General features: G+C 46.6%; 1 protein-coding gene across 1 annotated transcript in view; it reads right to left on the reverse strand.

Annotated features, from left to right (window-relative positions):
- Positions 1-594: 594 nt before the first annotated feature.
- The window catches only part of PACRGL (parkin coregulated like), a 219,314-nt gene continuing 198,107 nt past the window's right edge, over positions 595-21,801 (reverse strand). The window contains exon 8 of the mRNA XM_085642356.1: positions 595-3,738. Within this exon, the coding sequence (XP_085498482.1) occupies positions 3,682-3,738 (57 nt within the window). The 3' untranslated portion in view covers positions 595-3,681. The remainder of the gene's footprint in view (positions 3,739-21,801) is intronic.

Below are 21,801 nucleotides of genomic sequence, written 5' to 3' on the forward strand. Positions count from 1 at the left end.
GTGCAAATCTGCACGTGACAGAGAAGCCAAAGTAGGAGGCAACTGCAAATAACAGCCAACGCCCAGCCAAGTAGCAAAGGTTTTGAAAATACACAAGTAGCATAACACACATTGCAGCTTATACATAAAAAGTTGAAAGACAGACGCAAAAGGCAACTGGATTACACATCAGCCATCAGCCTACTTAGAGCCCGGGCCCTAATGACCCAGCTGCCAATCATATGATTATATTCACAAAACCTATAGAGAGTAATGGTCATCTGTCTGCTAAAGCTCCCACCAACACGGGTCCTGCAAAGTAATACTAGCAATAACAACTTCCATAGAACTAAAGTATTCAACAGGGTCAGGGCACTGGCCAACACTGAACAAGCTTCGCATGGCCATGCAAGAGATCGTATGCAATTTAGAAGGTAGAAAGGTGGCAGACAACCACAGGCATAGACACAAACGTAGCACTGACTGCAACATAGCATGATCGAGACATTGCAGTAAAACAGTGTGTCCATCCATTGTTCTTTGGATTTGCTTACAGTTATCAGAGTGGACATGTTTTTGATTTGCTGCCTAAAATGACACAGTGTAGGCTTAGTATTGAACCAAATCAAGCAATTCCAACACATTTTATTTTTATTTTTTTACTTCTGCAAAAAATACTCAATTGTAATAAAATATATTCACTTTAGTTATTTGCTCTGTAATGCATGTGCCTATGATATTGCTTGCATTAGAATATCCCATTTAATACAAAGGTTTACAAACCTAGACATTACACCAAGGCGTACCATGCGGAGAGCGAAAACACTTATTGGTTCATCTATCAGCAGCAGGTCCTCTACGGGTTTGGTACTTACAGTTAGAGCTGAAAATAACTTCTAGGCATAGGTGGCCACTGATGTACAGTCAACTGCTGCTTTCACATATCCACACATAGGTCCACTTGTGAACACACCTTCACATTTGAGAAACCTTCAAACCAAAAAAGGGTGGCTTGTCACAGTACAGATGTTCAGCTGCGCTAAGTAGCTGCTATTGTATAAGGCACGCCAGTCCCAGAACATAAGTCCTCTTTTTTTAATTTTTGGTCCTGTGGTGGATGTGGGATGGGGGTGTAAATGAGTAACTTATGCAATGCCATGTCACACCCACGTTAGCACTATACTGAAGGAATACCTGCATCCAATGATGCAGTTCCACACATGCAGGTATAATACTGTGGCTGTCCCACATACTCCTCAGCATAAACAGTTGATCAAAATCTGGGCGTTTATGTCGATAATATAACCTGCACCATGGTTAGGATTTTAGTCATATAGCCGAATTACAAACAAATATATCCTTAGCTAAGCCTTTTCCTACATTCCCTTCTATGTCCAATAGTACTTCAACTTATACAGTTTGCACGTGGCTAATATTAAAACAATTAAGCCCATCAACAAAAAAAACCACTTTCCAAGTGACCAAATGATACAGAGCAGAATACAAACGAAAGGTGAACTGTTACTTTAGGTAGAAATGTCTCCGTGTGAAGTTCAGCTCCATGTTTCTCAAAGGTCAACTTTACTATTTTTTCAATTGATTTGTTAGTTCAAATAAAAACACTAATTTCGAAGTTAGTTACTTCAAGATCGAAATTCGCTCCAGAATTGATATTCTTGAATGTCACTTAAAACACATTTATTTAGAATGACCTTCCACGTGTGCCTCTCCGACTTAAAGGATGGAGAAATCCTCGCCTTGTGTCCTGAAGAAAATGATGACGTCACATTTGTGAGTGTAATTGCCACCCAACTCTAGGGGCCGATTCACAGAACATCCTGTGCATCTTTGTTTTGTGCACAAAAAGAGGCACGTCCTGCTATGAATGGCGGCTCTTGGTTCCTAGTATCCGGTTATGCCGACATCTAGACCGGCAGGCAGAACTCATGATTGTAAAAATATGCAAGTATCTGGATCCTCCTCAGACCCGAGTTTAGGGTATGAAGTGGAAACACAGGGAGAGATCTAAATAACCAGTTGGGTGGCTGCAGGGAAAGTACTAAACACCAACACAGTTGTAAGTTTGATGGTCCTCTTAACCCGTTGCCAATGGTTCTTTCCACACCATGTGGCCAAGTAAATTATAGTTGTTGGAGAGTACATATTGAAAATGAAAAGCACATGCACTCTGGACTTTACTGGGAGTGATAGAATGAAAATAAAAATACATTACATATGCACAACTCATGACTGCATGAAGGGCCGGTAAAAAGCAAACAAGTGTCAGGCAGTAGGAGTGCATCTGGAAATTTACAAACTTTCTTGGAATTCTAGCTTTACCACTTTAGGCGGTCATGTGCCAACATGTCAGGCATGGGTTTTTTAAAGGCTCCAGGGCCAAGATGTGAGAGAGGCTCAGTCAGCTCCGCACTGGCTGCAATGTACTCAACAGTATTTTTGCATGTATGTTTTTTAAAAGTACCTCGATGGGTTTAGAATGTGTGGTTTCCCTTTCTGAAAAGGGTTGAGGAAGAGCCAATGTCACAGAGGTGCAAGGAGCGCACTGCACCACCGTTAATGGACTTCTTGTCATAATAACCCACATGCCAGGAGGTCAATATTTCCGGGTTTCGGTTAGGGCCCACTGCTCTCTTTCTATGCCACAGATTTTTGGTAGCTTGCACACTGCACACGCTTGCATATATTAAGCTGTTGCTTATCTTCTGTGCATGCAGGGTTGGCTACAGCTCATGGAGCAACTTTATTACTCTGCACAGAATAAACAAATGAGAAAACCCCAGACATGTGTAAATCTATGGAAATCCAGACACGTCTATATCATTCTCAGATTTCTGCATTCTTTTCTGTGAATCCCTTCCTTGGAATTGCCACATTCAAAGTTGTGCACCGTAATCCTTAAACAGGTTTGTTAATGTCAACTATCCGTGCACTTCCTATTTCACTACACATTGTCACAAACAGAAAACAATAGTTTCCCACGTTACTATATGAAAGAAATCCATGCAACAGGAAAAGGGAAGCCTCACACCAGGGCATGACAAAGAAGGGACGGCAATACTTCTTTATACAAATACGAAACAATCAATGAGTCCGACAGAAGGGCAAGAACATTTAAATTAATCAGGTTGATGTGTTTACCATCTCACTGGAGATACCCACCAAGACAATCAAAATACGTTAATTATCAACGTGCACTTCCTTATCGGTTGTGATTGTTTTGTCACAGCACCGAATTTGTTACATATATTATTTTAGAAAACTAAGTTGAATTGTACTGCTCATTTTGGAAACTTAAATTATTTAATATAAATTATAGCAGCCAGTCCAGCAAGGATGCAAATGTATTAACTGAATTATTTTAGTACCAGATTATGCTTTCAACTGAGCAATACACAACTACAATATACATGTTTTATCTGTCAAAGTTTAAGAGACACACGAGTAAACAACTTTATATCCCTTTAAACAGTAATCCCATGTGTTCATTGCTTGTTAAAGTGATTTGAGAGCGCAGACATCACCATAACAGTATAGTCGAATTTCTTTTTTTTAGCTTTGAATTTTTTTGCACTACAAATACAGCAACGACTGGTCCATGACTGAGCGCGAACATCTACAGCAACCAAGGATAGTTCTCCAAGGCCCCCATAGGGTGATGATACTCATAAGTATTCTCCTTGGTCAAGAGCAGATTGAACAATAAATTGGAATTTTTGATTTGATGATTCCAAGTGTTTCCTGTTGAGATAAAACCGTATTGTATGATTAAGTGAAATAATGTAAAACATCGATACTGAGACATGTTAATACTTTTCTAGAGAATATTTCACCTAAAAGCTCCATGGGAAATAAAATAAGCTGCTTATCATGGCTAGGCTGTAGTGTACCTCCACAGGCAAACTGAAATCACATATGGAAACCACCACTGGCTTCTTCCTTTTTGTTCGGGCCTATCAAACCAGGCCACTATGTTCACTTGCTATTTCCAATGGAAGTCTTTCTTACAAACCTCCAAACACAGGAAGGTGATGGTGTCACCAAGTTGTCATGTAGAACTACAATTAAGCTACTATTCATTTATATCATTATAACTACGTGTAATTCATATAGAGATGGGAAGTAAATCAATGCACTGAAAATTAAAGCTAAACAAAGAGTGAGTTGCAGCCCAGAACATTTGTGAATACCAACATCGTTCATAGTTTATATATGCTTCAGCTAGCTTCCACTTTAAGGATGAATAAAAAACAGTTGTTTATCAATGACACAAATAACCGCATCTGTCATCAGTCATGCAAGCATGGGTTGTTTCCACAGTATTGCACGTCAGTAGGGTCAACTGAAACTTTTTGCCTTCACTCCCTTTGCTGAATCCGTGTTTGGTGGCTTTTAGGACTCTATGCACTTTACCACATAACAGGTACTAACATATAACAGGTACTAAAATGCTTTTGCTCTCTCCTTCAACTATGGTAAAATAGGGCTATACCTGATAGGCACAATTACTTTATTTGTAAGCCCCTAGTAAAGTGGTACTACCTGTACCCCCGGACCTGTGCATTGAATGCTACTATTGGGCCTTGACCTACAGCACTCACTGTGCCACCCTCTGAAAAACCACTTTAAAACATGTATCAGGTCTGCCCCTACAGCCTGTAGTGCAGTTTTAAACTGCCATTTAGACATGGCAACAGGTAAACATATTTGCCAGGTCTAAAAGTATTTTTTAAGTATTTATAAGGCACCCCTAAGTTAGGCCCCAAGGCTCATAGGGCATAGTGTATGGTATTTATAAAGCAGGACATGGGGGTTTGTTTTACATGTCATGGTAGTGAAAAACTCCTAAAGTCGTTTTTCACTACTGTCAGGCCTATCTGTCTCATGGACTAACACTGGGTTACTGTACTACATTTAATACGTGCTAACTTTGGATTGGAAGTAGATGAAGATATGCTGTTTAGACTCAAATTAATTTTGATTTAAAATCCTCTTTAATGGCGAAGTCAGGTTTTAAGCCATAATTCTGAAAATGCCACTTTTAGAAATGAGGCATTTTCTTTTCTTAACCATTTGTGCCTTCTCACAGTATACTGGATGACATGACTGAATGGCTTTGCTGTTTGGGTTTGTGTATTCTGCCAGACAGTGACACAAAGGGTGACAGCAGCACTGGTGTCTGGAAAGAAAGGATGGCCCATCCTGCCGGGATGGTTGGCAGCAGAGGTGCACGCCCTGCCCCACTTAAACTCCAAAGGGCTTGCTTCAGCACACCAGCCTTTTGTCACCTCAGACTTCTTGGAGCCTTGACAGGGGAAGGGATGAACTTTCAAGAACCAGATATGGGAGTAAAACAGGGTGTTCCCCCTCACACACACAAAGGCTGGCACCAGATGTAAATATTGGGCATCCACAGCCACTAATCTGTACACTACTGGACTTGCGGACATTACAGAAGAATAACTACCTTGCCCCTGGAGAACTGCCCTGCTGCTTGAATTGCCTTGCTCTCTGAAGAGGAAGACAGGACCCAGTCCCTTTATACAAGGCTAACCTTAGTGACTCCAAGGGCCAGTTGGCTGACTTTCTGTCAGAGCTACAGGGGCACAACAACCTCCACAGGCCTCCCTGCAACTGCCCAATCTAACCTGCAGCACTGGATCTGCCTAAACCTGCAACTGGACCTGCCTGAGCGCTGCTGGCCTCTGCTGGAGTGATTTCAGATCCCCAAGAGGTGCCTCCCCCTGTCCTTAACCCATGGCTGGTACAACTGAGCTCCTCCTGTGAAGAAAGGGGGAATCCTGAAGTTTTGGGCACTTTGTGACCAACGGATCCATTAGTGCCAAGAACCTGCCACCCGCGACGACCATCAATGTGAAGGTCCACTGCACCTAACTCTTCGCCATACAGCGACCACCAGTTAAGACCGGCTAAACAGGATCTGTACTATACGTTATAGCAACGACCATCCAGGACGTATTCCCTGCTCCTAACGGACGAAACTCATTGTGCTAGACTTTTAGAAGGATTAACCTGATCACTGTATCTAGGCCATGCTCCATTGTGGCCAACCTGAGCTTGTGAGTTTCCAGCAGTATATCACAACCAGATGACCGCGAGTGATGCTTTGTGTTTTAGGTGCTATATCTACCTACCTAAAACTTTGAAATTGCACTTCTCTGGTTCCACTGATTTGATTTTTGTCACTCTATTCTCGTTTTATTTATTAAAATTTACTCTACTTTTCTAAATTGGTTTGGGATTTTTCTTATGTTATGTTTTCACTTAATTATTGTTTGTTTGCTGCATAAATACTCTACACTTTGCTTCCAAGTTAAGTACACTTTAATTTAGGGATTGTTGTGGTTCACTCTTAGGATTGTGGTTGTTGCTTGAGTGGGTCTTCCATCCCTCTTAACCAATAACTCAATTTCTTACATTGGCATTCAGTGGTAGTATCCGGTACTTGAGTTCGTGTAGACCACTCATTGATTCTGTGTAAAAATAAATCACATAAATAACTTCATACTGGATTCTACCTCTTATTAAATTCTCCCTGATTGGCTATTTTCCCTTTATCTTCTAAATGTAATTCTTGCCCCACATTTTGTGCACCTGTGATTCTTACCTTTAAAAATGGAGTTGGATCAAGACAACCTTGAAAGCTGCAGTATAGCCGAGCTGAAAAAGTTGTGCAGGGAGAGGGGGATGAATCCAGCCAAGATTTCTCCAAAGTTGGTGTGTGAGCAAGCCCTCATACCCTGGGTGAAGGTCCACAGGATGCAAGCTGCAGCATCGAAGCAGGATGATGAGGATGATGATGAGATTTGAAATGGATGAGGATGAAATAGAGGCTGAGGAGGATAACTTTGCAACAGCTCCAGAGCAAGGAGCACATTATCTTCTGCTCCTGGTCCCAGAACTAGAGGACAGTGGGAGACCCGGAGGAATGAGGTCTCCTACTGGGTCCAGAACAGGAAGCATTGCATGATTCCACCCCCTCTCCCCTGAGGAACAAGAGGAAAGGAAAGCTGAAAGGGAGTTCAAGCTGCTGCTGGCACTGGCTGCAAAAGCTACAAAGGCTGAGATGATCAGAGCCCAGAAAAGGACTATGGAGGACAGAAAGCTAGCCGTCGAGGAAAATAAACTTTGTGGGCTCATGAAGTGAGTCTAAATGAACTAGACTTCAAGATGCAGAAGCTCACAAAATCCACCGGTAATGGTGGAGGCAACCAAACAATGTCCAAGAGAGACAGCAATATCATCATACCCAAGGACCTGATGCCTAATTTTGAGATGTGAGATGACAGACAGGTGACTTAATTCATATGAGATAGCTCTAGAGATGCATAGGGTCCCCAAGGAGGATTGGAGAGGCAGTCTCTTGAGGCATATACCCAATGAGGAGAGAGATACACTGCTGGCCCTAGGGAAGGGTGACAGGATAAAGTATCAACTCATGAGAGCAGCCCTGGTCAGAAAGTATGGTTTCACCCCTGAAGAGTATAGGTTGAAGATCAGAGAGCGCCAGAAGCTGTCTCACCAATCTTGAGTGGATTTTGTGGATAATGTTTGTAAGGCGCTCATTGATTGGGGGGAAGGGTAGTGAGGTAAACCCATATGAGGTGCTGTATAATCTGATTTCAAGAGAGCACATGTTCAGTAATTGTTTTCCAGAGCTAAGCCAACATGGCAATATCACTGGTGTCAGTGAACTTGCTAAGGAAGCGGATCTCTGGCTCAGCACCAGGGGCACAGAGGAGGTACCTGGGAGTGACCCCGAGGAGGGTGGTTCAGGTTTGGCCCAGCAGAGTGAGGGGGAGGTCCGAAGTGGTTCAAACGTCCCGAAATAGTGCAGGGAAAAGAGCTCCAATGCCACTTCTAAGGAAAAGGGGGGAGATTTTTGTGGCAGTGGGCCAGGGCACCCCATTTCCAACGCCGGTATTTCATTCTTCCCAGCTGGGGCACAAGCAAGGGGACCTGGTCTGTACCAAGAGACCATCCACTAGTGGGTGCCCCACAGGGTTGGCCAGTGTAGCCTTCGGGGAAGGTAATTCTTCGGAGCATAGGGCAGAGCAAGGTATACCTTAGCGGAAAAGTGAATTCCAAGGGTAACATTGTGATCCCTGAGGCTGGGAGTCGTCACGTCCATCAGGTAACAGTTAGTGGGATATCTATGCCAGTCAGGCAATGGCGGTAGAAAGACTGGTTTCTTCAGAGCAGTAAACCGGAAAAGATTGTAGGGTATCTCAGTCCCATGGGCAGGACTTTTTCCACCCAATGGCTCTGCTGTCCCTGGAATGGGGTGGGGACGTGACCTAGAGGCGAGTCATTGTTAGTCCCTAGATGCCCACTGACTGCATTCTGGGAAATGAATTACCACCAGTGTTAGAAGAACTGGGAGGGACAGCTGCCCAGGGCATCGTGAATGCTCAGGTCTCTGGGGGAACTACATCCAAAAGGAGAGTGCAGAGGAACAGATGGAGGGGCAGAAGGTGGAAACAGGCCACAGTGGGAGGCCCAGTGGATAAGGGGTTATCAGCTCTGAGGAAAGAGCACTCCAAGACTGAGCCTGGTGAGGCCACTTCTGATCTAGGAATGCTCACTGTGCTGTGGCAGAGACAATGGGTTGGATACCAACACCAGGTAGACCCCTGCATGACACAATGTGTCACCCTTGAGGGGGGTGGTGGTTTCCCTCTTGAAGTCCTGGTTTGCCAGGCATCTGTTCAGCCTCAGGGTACAAACTGTGGGCTGGGTGACCATTCTCATTGTACCACCCTTGGACTGCTGAGAAGAGTGGAAGTAGGCTACCTAACGCCCAGGGCTGTTGCCCCCCCACACTGAGAAAGCTCAGAGGTCTGCGAGACATCAGGAGCAATTAGAAAACTCCCAAGGCTGAAAGTGAGGCCTGCTCGAGGCCCATGCTTGGTGCCTCCACTAAGCAGTGTATGGCCCGGGCCGGGCTCTTGACACTGACCGCTTTCTGTGGCATCTGGTGGTTGCTGTCCTTATGAGCAGAGTTTTCCTTGGATTGGGGACAGAAGTCTAATCCGAGGGGTGTAATGGGCCACATCACGTGCTACTGTGCCTACTGGGATACATCTATGAGCAAATTAAGGTTAAGAGCTACACAAATAGGGGCCACAGGTGAGAAGGGTTCCCCACGGATCAGTCCTGTGGCTCAGGAGAGTGTTGACAGAGGGATTTAAAAAGGGTCCCAGGGGCACAGAACTGACAAGTGCAAATGCAGATGAGGCCCACATAGTCCATGTTATAGCTTAAGCAGGGAAGCCTATCAAGGTATTGGTTAGTTTACCATAGCTTTTGGCAGGAGGGGGGTCATGTTGGACCTGTCCTTATTTGTAGAGCCACCAAAATGTTTTGAAACTATGACAGGGTAGAGGAAGCACTTTTCAGAAACAGACGTGGGGGTAGGACAGGATGCTTGCCCACAAAAAAAAGCTAGCACCAGGAATAAATATTGGACCTCTAGACTCCTGGAATTATAAACATTATAGAAGGAAAACGGTATTGCCCCCGAGAGGACGGCTCAGCTGATTGAGGACTGCCTTGCCCTCTGAAAAAGGAAGACTGGACGTGCTCCCTTCATACTAGGTTAACCTGAGTGACTCCAAGTGTCCAACTCCAGAGGCCTCCATGCAACTGATGTAGCTGACCTGCTGCATTGGACCTGCAACTGTACCTGCCTAAGTCTTCTGGAGTGAGTAGGAACTCCTGGACCCTTAGGTGGCATCAGTTGAGCTCCTCCTGTGAAGAAAAGGTGAAATCCTGAAGTTGTGTGCTTTTCACAACCGTAAACGGGCCAGTTCGCAGCCAGTCCCTGCTGCTCGCAACGATCACCAACGCAAAGCTCCAGTGAAGTCGACTCTTCATGAAACATCGACCGCCAGGGATGACCGGCAATACAAGATCAGCACTTTGGCACTTCAGGAATGACTATCCACAATGTTTTCTCTACTCCTCGCAGCCTCCTCCACCGCGAACAGAACTCTTCGCATAGGACTGTAAAAGGAAACTTTTTCAGCAGGATTAACCTGGTCCCTGTATCCAGTCCATGCTCCTTCACGGCCGGTCTTAGCATGTGATGATGGCGAGTGGCGCTTTGTGCTTTTATACGCTATGTCTACCTAAAATTCGAAACGGCACATCTCTGGTTCTTCTGGCTGGATTTTGGTCTTTCTGATCTCATTATATTTATCAAAGTTTACTTCCTGTTCCTAAACTGGGTTGTCATTTTTCTTGTGTTGTCTTTTCCCTGTTTGTGTGCTGCATTCCTACTTTACACTATGCCTATAATTTAAGCCTGACTGCTTTGTGCCAGACTAACGGAGGGTTTAACACAGGTTAAACCCTCTAAACAAAATGTATTGAATGTTGTTGTTCACCCCGACAAGGATTGTGTTTTTTGCCTGAGTGGGATCCACCTCCTTAAAACCATCACCCAATTTCTTAAAGGAATTGTGAAGCAAATATCACACTGGATACCTAGAACAAACACCATTCACATGATAAAAGAATTAATTAAATGGGTGTCTGAACAAGGGTTAAGTGGTTGCTGACCTCCATAAGGAAGGATACTCATAACGTATGGAATCATCATGCCCATGTAGATGACGATACAGATCCCTCAAAGAGCTCATTATGGAATCAGCTACATGTCCTAGCCCTATGACAACACAGACTTTAACATTGTTAACAGATATGCTGTCAGCCTGGAATTCAGTAAAGGTAGATTCCACTTCCATACGTATCAACCAGCTGTCACAAGCCCGCAAAACACTGCTGAAATCAGTTTTAATGAAGAAAGATTTTGAATAACCAGAAAAAGATCACAGAAATATTTAAAGAGGACAATAAGATCAGAAGATTTTTGGCCTGGAAAACTAAGAAGAGATAGATATACAATCAAATCCACAGTTAGAAAGGGAGCTCGATGGAATTCCAGAAATCTTTTTGAAATTCTACTAACATTTATATCAAGAAAGACAAAATCCCTCACCTATGAAAATCATGGACTTTTTAAATAAACCTGAACTTAATCTAAACTAACCCTTGAAGATTAGATTAATCCAGTTTCACCTATAACTAGTGATGAAATTAGGGAATCTGTAAACTTTCTCCCTTCTGAAAACGCTCCAAGAGAACACAGATTATCTGATGAGCTATACAAAATATATGCCAACATTTTCATCCCATATATTATCTTGGTTCATAATAGGACTTGTAAAGGCCATATTCCACCCATTTCTTTTAAAAGTGCAAAACTAATGTGTGAAACCTAGAAAAGATCTGAAGGAATGTGGGTCTTATAGATCTATTACATTAATAAATTCAGATTATAAAATATGAATGAAAAAAATTGTGATGAGATAGCTAGATTAATAGGGTAACTTACCAAATCAAAGTGGTGTTATACCAGGTCATCTCATTCTCAAAAGGCTTGATTTCAGAATATGATATTTGGAGTGGGGTTACATGGACCCTTATTTGAGATTGCGAAGGACTGAGAGGATCTTGGCTGATTAGATGTGGGTGGCGCTTGTCAAATTTTAATGTGTGAAAAGCACATACCAATGGAGGAATAGCGTCATTAGTCCTGAAAGCCCAGAATGTCATGTATTCCATGGATTTTATTACAGAAAAATGTGGCAAGATCTTTATATAAGTAGTGCTAGGCAACAAGTGAACCCAACAGTCATCAAGGACCTTGGGTAAACATTGCATTTCAATTAAATTCAAATAACTTTATTTCGGCCTAAGCCATAAAAATGAGCAATAAATAACATACAACACATATAAACAACATCACCTGAACATTAAAGGATCACATTTGGAGGCATCAAATGATCATATTTAACAAGGTGCGACTTAGACCAATTATTCCTAAGATTTCCAGAAGGAATTTCATGTATAAGAAATACAATGTAACCATCATATTAAAATATTTTTTTTATAGAAGTCTAAAACCATTTTAAAATCTTAACACGTTATGACAGATCCCATCTTTTTGCTCACATCAGGCCCTAAAGAAATTCATAAAACAAAATGTACAGTTTACATTTGCAATAAAAAAGACATTTTCATTTTAAAATCTTAAAATCATATTACAGCAATGGCAGCCTTTAGTTTTTCCCACATTAGGCCCAAGACTTTAGTAACTGCACAGACTTGTAAAGAGACTAGGTCTGTTCTCAGTATCCTTGGTGCTACCTGATGGCTTAGGGTGCCCAACTGCCTGCACACTGGAGCAATCCAAGAGCGGAACTTATCATAAGCAGGGCATGCAAAGACCACATGTCGAATGAACTCTATTTGGCCCTCGCAAAACGGACAGTCCTCGACAGCTGTACCCGCCCACCTTGTGCTGAACGCCCTTACAGGAAGTGTACCCACTCTGAATTGGTGATATAACTTCCTGTCAAACAAGTTACTTACCTTCAGTAACAATATATCTGTAAGAGACATATATTAGTTATAGATTCCTTACCTTAGAATTACCCCCAGGCGTCAGACTGGATCCGGAGAATTTTTCTTCAGCAGTACCCCTGCACGTCAGAAGGTGGCGTCAGTCGACTCTGCGTTCTTCGCTGGCGTCATGATTGCTGAAATGATGTCGCGGTATCTACTTAGACGGCGCCCCTGCGCGCTGATGTCAGTTCTTTATACGACATTCCACACCAGAATCACAGAGCCATGCAAGACACTGACCACTGGTGCACAAAACTAGGACCCTGAAAGGGAGTCCCTTATTCTAGAAGTCAGTTCGCAGAATGGGGGATGGGTGGGGCAGTAAGGAATCTATAACTAATATAGGTCTCTTACAAATATATCGCTACTGAAGGTAAGTAACTAATTATCTGAAAGAGACTATTATTTATGGATTCCTTACCTTAGAATTAGAATAGATACCCCAGCAATACCAACCCCGGAGGTGGGTCTGCAAACTAAGTTCACAACAGAAAGTCCTGGAGAACTGAACGGCCAAAGAAGCTGTCTCTCTCTGGACTGGACTATCCAGGCAATAATGCTTAGCGAATGTGTACAGTGATGCCCATGTGGCTGCCTGGCAGATGTCACTGAGGGGGGCTCCATGTCCCAAAGCAGTAGTGGCTACCGTCGTCCTGGTGGAATGGGCAACCCTACTGGAGGCTCCTTTTTTGCCAAGGAATAACAGATTTTAATGCAAAGAACAACCTATCGAGAGATGGTTTGTTTTTGCTCGGCCCGACCTTTCTTGGCGCCCACAAAGAGTTGATCATTCACTCGGAATTGTCTTGTGCGATCCAGGTAAAATGATAGCGCACGTTTTGGATCCAGATGGTGGAGCCGCTCCTCCTCTTTAGAAGGATGCGGGGGCGGGAAGAAGGTGGACAAAGTGATGGTCTGTCCTATGTGGAAGAGGTAACCACTTTGGGAAGGAAAGAAGGTTGAGTTCGAAGGACAACCTTGTCCGGATGAACAGCAAGGAAAGGAGGTTTAGAAAAAAGAGCCTGAAGCTCACTCACCCTGCAAGCAGCGGTGATGGCAACCAGAAAAGCAGTCTTCAAGGTCAATAGTTTGAGAGAACAATTATGTAGTGGCTCGAAAGTAGCACACATTAGGTAAGTTAAGACCAGATTCAAGTCCCATTGGGGCATTACGAAAGAAATAGGAGGAAAGAGGTGAGTAATGCCCTTAAGAAATCTATATACAATAGGGGACTTGAAAAGAGAAGGCTGATCAGGAAGGCACAGAAAGGCCGAAATGGCCAAAAGATAGCCTTTAAGGGTGACCAGAGCAGAGCCCAGCTGGGCCAAAGACTAAGAAAGAGGAGAACATCTAAAAGAGGGCAGAACGGGGATCCACAGCCATTGCTGTGCACCATGCCACAAATTTGTTCTATTTACAGGCGTATCCCGTTTTAGTGGAGGGATGCCTGGCTGCCAAGATGACATTACAGACTACGGGAGGAAGCTCAAAAGTTGTCAACTGCTGCCGCTCAAACTCCACGCAAGGAAGAGGAGGCTGGACAGGTTCGGGTGGAGGACCGTCCCCTGCTGCTGCGACAGAAGATCCTCCTGAAGGGGCAGTCTGATTGGAGGATCGATGGCCATGTTCAAGAGCTCATGATACCAGACTCTTCGTGCCCAATACGGAGTTAAAAGAATGACTTGGGCCCGGTTGCGCTTTATCTTCTTCAGCACTCTGGGCAGAAGTGGTATAGGTGGAAATGCGTACAGAAGATCGCAATTCCACTCGCGACTAAAAGCATCGCCGATCGAGTGCCGCCTTGGAAATTCCAATGCGCAGAACTGCAGACATTGTGCGTTCTCTTCGGTGGCGAACAGATCTAACCAAGGCTCTCCTCACTGCTGAAAGGGACCTTTCATCACCTCTGAGTGAAGACACCATTCCTGATCCATTATACAACGGCAGCTGAGTTCGTCCACCCTGGCGTCAGGGACATGCCCTGATGTTCCAGCCACGTCCAGAGGCAGAGAGCCCTCTTGACATAGGGTTTACGACCCCACCCCGCCCTGTTTGTTGCAGTACCACATGGCGGTGGTATTATCCGTGAACACCTGCACTACTCTTCCTTTGACAGAAGGAAGGAATACTTTCAGTGCAAGACTGATCGCCCAGAGCTCCTGCAGGTTGATGTGGAGCTTGGACTCCGCCGGAGACCAGAGGACTCTGATCTTCGCCTCTCCCACGTGGTCCCCCCATCCCAGAAGTGACGCATCTGTCACCACTACCACTGCAATTGGTGAGCAGTGCCCTCCGAGATCTGGACGACATTGGAAAGATTCCCCTGATGCTGCGCCCACTGGAACTTCAGGTCCCACTGCAGAGCCTGCATATACCTGGCATAGTCCACCAGCAGGATGCAGGAGGCCATGAGGCCCAGCAGCCTCAGGGTCATCCTCACCGAAACACACAATAGAGGCTGAAACATCGGTATCACAGCCCGAATATCCCAGACTCGCTGCTCGGGAGGATAGGCCCGAAACTGCGCTGTATCCAGAACTGCTCCAAATAGAAGGAGCTTCTGAGAGGGAATCCGGTGTGACTTCGGCACGTTGATAGTGAACCCCAGCGAGTGCAGATGGTCCGCCGTAGTCTTGAGGTGGGAAATGACAGCCTGGGGCAAACTCGCCTTCAACAGCAAGTCGTCAAGATAGTGGAAGACTGGAACCCCTGATTTGCACAGATGAGCTGCGTATACCGCCATCACTTTTGTGAACCCCTGAGGGGCTCTGGTAAGGCCAAGGGGGAGACCGGTAAACTGAAAATGCTCGTGGCCTACCATGAACTGTAGGTAACCCCTGTGGGTCGGCAGGACAGGGATGTGAAAATAAGCGTCCTGCAAGTCCAACGTTACCATTCAGTCTCCAGGGTCAAGGGCAGAAAAGACCTGGACCAATGTCAACATTTTGAACTTCTCCTTCCGGAAGAAACGGTTGACGTCCCTGAGATCCAAGATAGGATGCAGGCCTTTTTCCTACTTGGGCACCAGGAAGTAGTAGGAATAACAACCGCTACCTACTTCTGGCACAGGAACTCGCTTGATGGCTCCCTTGGCCAAGAGAGCTGCAACTTCCTGACGGAGAAGGGCCAAGTGATCCTCCGACATGCGATAGAGTATTGGTGGCATGGAGGGAGCGGTAGTCTCGAAGGGGAGGGAGTAGCCCCTTTGGACCATCTGCAAAACCCACCTGTCTGACCTGATGGTGTGCCAGTGGGGGAGATGACGGCGAACCCTGCCACAAACTGACAACTGGTGGCCCTGAAAGGTCAGACTGGGAAGGCTTGGAGGCTGATGCAGAGCGGGCACTGGTGGACTGGCCGGCTCGCTGGCCCGCAGACCCATGGCGCTGGGTCCCACATCCCCAGCCGCGCAGAGGTTGAGTAGCTTGCACGGCCTATGGCACTGGGTGAAAGGTGGTGGGGCACCCCTTCCATAGCCACGAAAGGGGCGAAAGGCGACCTGTATGGGACAAGATGTGGCAGCGAGGCCCAAGGATCTGGCCGGAGCCAGAGAGTCCTTGAAGCGCTCGAGCGCATTTTCCGCCTTGTCGCCAAACAGGCGACGGCCATCAAAGGGCATGTCCAAAAGGGTTGATTAGACATCCCTGGAAAAGCCAGTGGAATTCAGCCAGGCGTAGCGTCTCAAGGCTTCTGAAGTAGATATCGTCCTACCTAGCAAGTCAGCAGTATCCAGCCCACACCGAATGGCGAACTTTGCTGCTTCTCTACCCTCTGCAACCGCATGGGTGAGTACAGTCTGGGCCTCCTCCGGGCACTGTGGCAGCACTTCGCAACCGTGTCCCACACAGAGTGGGTGTAGCAGCCCAAGAGACATGCGGTGTTCACCAACTGCAGTCCTAAGCTGGCAGAAGAAAACATATTCTTCCCAAGATGATCCAGCTTCTTGGATTCCCTATTTGGGGGAGCAGTAGGGAACGCGCCCTTAGAGGTCGAGGCTTGGACCACCAAGCTCTCAGGGGTAGGGTGTTGAGAGAGGGAAATGGGGTCGCCTGGGGCCAGGCGGTGGCGTAGGGCAATCATCCTATCCACAGGAGCCCCTGTGCTGGGCTTGGACCAAGTGCCCAAAAGGATATCGGTGAGGGCATCATTGAACAGTGGCAGGGGCTCAGAGGAGGCCGCTGCCGGTTGAAGCACCTCAGTCAGGAGGTTATTCCTAACTGCCACCGTAGGAAGCTCGATGCCCAAGGCCTCAGCCACCCTACACAACACCACAGCGTAAGAGGCTCCCTCTGTGGCCACGGTAGGGGGAGAAAGCATACCAAGGTCTGGAGAGGTATCCAGACCACTGGCATCCCCCAACTCCTCTTTCCAGTCTGGCTCTTTTAGCTGGTCTGCCAGAGGGTCCACAGACCCCTCCCAGTTCTCCTCATCCTCCCCTGGCGAAAAGGAACACCAGGATAGAACAGTGGTACACAAGTACCAGTCGGCGCCGGTCTGGCTCCGTCTGCGGCTCGAGGGGGAGGCCGGGGTCGACGCCGGCCAGGGATCCAACCGGCGTCGGAGGTGTTGTCAGTGCAATCGGCGCCACGGGAGGTGTCCTGAGTTCAACCGGTGGCGATCCAGATCCAGGCCTGGATCCCTGGGGGCACTTCGACGTCTGGGCTGGAGCCGCCGGCATCAAAGGCCTAGAGGCCCCAGCAGAGTCCGCGGGCCTGTAGGCATGCCGGCTGAGTCGGGCTGCCCAAAGATGGAGTGGAGGGCCTCGTAAAAGGCACAAAGCTGGGCAGCGGATGCCCTGGCTCCCGGGAAGGGAGGGAAGCTCGGAGCTGTCCCAGCAGGTTGCCCGGGCGGAGTAGATGGACAACGACCTTCTGCGTCCGTGTTGCGTCGGCTGATGGACGGGGAGAAGGCGAAGAGCAGTGGTGCTTCTTCATCTTCTTTTTGTGCTTCGACTTACTGGAAGACAAAGACTTCGATGAGGATCGATGGTGGTGACTCTGCGACCGGTCCTGTGACCAACCTCTCGACCGGGACCTCTAGCTGCGCGGAGCTGACTGCCGTGCCTCCAGAAGCTTTTGGGACTGCTCCCGCAAAGACGTTGGGTTCATGGCCCGACAGTCAGAGCACGACTTCGGGTCGTGGTTGCGCTCCAGGCACCAAAGGCACACGAGGTGCGGATCTGTGACTGACATAAGCTTGAGACAAGAGTCACAAGGCTTGAAGTTGGTCCGTGGATGTGACATCCCTGCGTGCACCAGGAGTCGAACGACTCGAAAAAGAGGTCGACAAAAAGTCAAAAAACACTAGTCAAAAAATGACTAAGGGTACCACTCTCTCTAGATCTGTGCTGGCTAGTGCGGAAAAAGAAAGAACGGACGTCTGCGCGCAGGGGCGACGTCTAAGTAGATACCGCAACGTCATTCCGGCAATCACGACGCCAACGATGAACGTGGAGTTGACTAACGCCGCCTACCGAGGCACAGGGGTACTGCTGAAGAAAAATTCGCCGGATCCAGTCTGACGCCTGGGGAAATTCTAAGTTAAGGAATCCAGAACTAATAGACTCTTTCATATGTGCGGGACAGTAATCGAGTCCCAATGCTGCTCTAGCCCATTTGAGGGCTTGAAGTCTAGAAATTCCCTAGTTAGCGTGGCACCCCTGACTGAGTTACTCCCTCTGTAGGGATCGGGTTGGGGCCAATACACAGCCTTGTTGGACACCCTTTAGTACTAGAATTTTGTCAGATAGTTGGCCCTGTGAACCCCACCATATCTGGGCAAAGTTCTTATCGTGTAATCTAATTGACAATATGTCAAAAGGCATACCCATCTCTTTAAGGGCCGACCATTACTTAAGGTGTGGCACCAGATCAAAAGCGGATTTAAGATTGACAAAAGTGACATAAGTTGCCGTTGCTGATCAGAACCGTCTTCCAATAAATTATTATCAAATATAAGGACCTGGTCTATAGTAGATGTTTTGGCTCTAAAACCTGCTGATAGAGGGCTTAAGATGTCATTCTTTTCTATTCATTCCTAGATCTTTACTAGTAGCATTCATCCAAAAACTTTCTGTAGATAGTCGATTAGGCTAATAGGCCTGCAGTTAGCATGGAGGCTCTTATTACCCTTCTTATACACCGGCACCACCTCTGGTCCCTGCCATGATACCGGGATAGGAGCACCCATAGCTATCTCGTTTGCGATGACAAGTATATATTTCATCCACATATCTGAATTGTGGAAATATACATCACTGGAAGACTGTCAAGACCAGCAGCCCTCCCTCTGTAGAAGGTGGCCAACGGATTAGAGACATCCTCTTCAGAGAAAGGTGGCATGCCAAAATTCAGCAATGTGGCATTCAGGCGATTTTCGTCGGGATTTCTGGCCTCATCATAATAAAGAGCTGAGAAGTGTTTAAACCAATCAGAATATGCAACATGGTTCTGGGGTTCGAACCCTGTTGTGTGTTCACCTCTAGCCACTAGCTTCCAAAAGCTCAGTCATACTTGGATGCACAATTATTACTAAATCGCACCATCTATGGTCTTCTCACTCTTTCTTTGTCCTATTCATTGCTAGCTTGTAAGATTTTCTAGTGGCCGATAATAGCGGAGATTTTTTTGCTTTTATGGCCATTGCTAGGGAGATTCTTAGCTTCCAAGATTCCCTATTATACCAACTGCTACCTCCAGATAGGCACTTCTTTCTTCTTAGGTGAGGAATTAAAAAGTAAGAAGATAATTTCTTGAAAAGCGTTTTATGCATCTGTATTCCAAAACAGAGGCCTATAGACATATTATCAGATATATGTTTTTCAATCAAATAGTTATTGTTGGACTTTGCCCTTTCTGCAGGGTCAGCCCCAAACTTGTTGCCTTACTCCTCCCCTTTTTTCCGAGCTTGTGTCTGTTGGAGTTAGAACTCTAGGGAACTTTACTACTGCTAATTATCAGTACTAAAGTGCACGTGTTCTCTCTCTAAAACAGTAAATTGATACTTGTATAGCGCACTACTCACCCGCAAGGGTCTCAAGGCGCTTGTACGAATACCGCTGTGGAACCCATCCTGGCTTTCCCTGTGAGGCGTCCACTCCTGGGCACCCCCAAGGTGGAGGCCAGGCATCCTTAGCGTTGTGGGGGCCGTTGTGGAGATTAAGCAAGCTATTGCCCAGAGTTGCAGAGTGGGACTCCATGATTGGAATGGCACCGAGGCGAGAATTATCAGGTCCGTGGAATTTTTGAGCCCAAGACCCGCCGAGGTGGGGAATTGAACCCTGGTCCCGGGCCAGACCTCTGCATCAGGGTCTGCCGCTCTAATCATTGAGCCACACTTCTCAACAGTCACACAGGCATAACCACAATTGCCATATTTAGTTTACTTACAAGTCCCTGGTACAGTGCATTATGCGTGCCCAGGGCCTGTAAATGAAATGCTACTCGTGGGCCTGCAGCACTGATTGCACCACTCACTTTAAACATGCCTTAGGCCTGCCACTGCAGAGCCTGTGTGTGCAGTTTAAACTGCCATTTCGACCTGGTATGTTAATCGACTTGGCAGGCCCAAACCTTCCTTTTTAATAGTTATAAGGCCCCCTTGAGGTAGTCCCTAGAGAGTCCCAAGTGCAGGGTGCGGTGTATTTCAAAAGTTGGACATGTACTTTTGAGTTTTACATGTCAAGGTAGTGAAAAACTCTTTCGTTTTTCACTCCTGCACGGCCTATCTCGTCCATAGGTTAGCACCAGGGGTACCTTACTCCACCTTTTAAGTGTAATTTCCAATTGGGACAAGATGGAAATATCGAGTTTGGTGTCTCTGGACTCCAATTTAAAATTACACCTTATGGTGAAGTCGGATTTGAAGTTGTAAGTCTGCAAATGCCACTTCTAGCAAGTTGTGATACCAAAGGGGATGATGGACGGAGCGCTTGAGCAAATCAAACAGTCACCCCCAGTCAACTGATCTGGGTTTAATCCATCATCATTCTTTAGCTCACTCCACCACCCCAGTTCAGACATGGCCATATGCAAATCAGTCTGACCCTGTGCCTCATGGGAACAGTCCAGCCCGAACTGCCAAACCATGTCTTCCCTGGACCGGAAACAAGCATCCTGAGACCGGTTTCAGGTTCATAACCCTCATCAGCCAGGCTATCTTGAATCCAGTGGCAAAGTGAGCAAGGGACCCACGTCTGGGCATACCCTGCCAACTTAGGGCGAACAAAGCGATACCAAAGGGGATGATGGACGGAGCGCTTGAGCAACTCAAACACTCATCCCCAGCCAACTGATCTGGGTTTAATCCATCATCATTCTTTAGCTCACTCCACCACCCCAGTTCAGACATGGCCATATGCAAATCAGTCTGACCCTGTGCCTCATGGGAACAGTCCAGCCCGAACTGCCAAACCATGTCTTCCCTGGACCGGAAACAAGCATCCTGAGACCGGTTTCAGGTTCATAACCCTCATCAGCCAGGCTATCTTGAATCCAGTGGCAAAGTGAGCAAGGGACCCACGTCTGGGCATACCCTGCCAACTTAGGGCGAACAAAGCGATACCAAAGGGGATGATGGACGGAGCGCTTGAGCAACTCAAACACTCATCCCCAGCCAACTGATCTGGGTTTAATCCATCATCATTCTTTAGCTCACTCCACCACCCCAGTTCAGACACGGCCATATGCAAATCAGTCGGACCCTGAGCCTCATGGGAACAGTCCAGCCCGAACTGCCAAGCCATGTCTTCCCAGACGTGGGTCCCTCGCTCACTTTGCCACTGGATTCAAGATAGTTGGCCTTTTCTTACTTTAACCATTCTGTTCTCTGCCTGGCTCTGAATACACATCTGGGGAGGGTGACAGCTGGGCTTTGGGAATTCCCTCTAGACAGTCACACACAAAGTGAGCAGAGGTGTGTCATTCACATCCTGATGGCCAATCACCAGGCTGACAGGTCTTCCTAAACTAGATGAGAGGAAGGAGCCAACACTTGCACCTGAATAGAGCTGTGCCTGTCCCACGGAAAGAGCTGCATTCCCCCTGTAGTGAATCTGGAGCCAGAGTAGGAAGGGCAGGAACCTTGCGTTCTTCAAAAGCCTCTCTTTGAAGTCTAAGCCACTTCAAAGGCACATCTGAGTGGAAGTACTGGACCTCTGACACCACCAACTCAGTACACGTCGGGATCTGAGGACATTCTGCCAGGAAGAAGGATTGCAGTGCTACCAGAAGGGACTGCCACTCTGCTGAACTGCTTTGTTGTGTTGGCCAGTTGTCTACTGCCTCTTTCCTGGGAGGGGAGTGATAATGATTG

The sequence above is a fragment of the Triturus cristatus genome, chromosome 2_2 (genome assembly GCF_964204655.1).
Source record: "Triturus cristatus chromosome 2_2, aTriCri1.1, whole genome shotgun sequence".
NCBI lineage: Eukaryota > Metazoa > Chordata > Amphibia > Caudata > Salamandridae > Triturus > Triturus cristatus.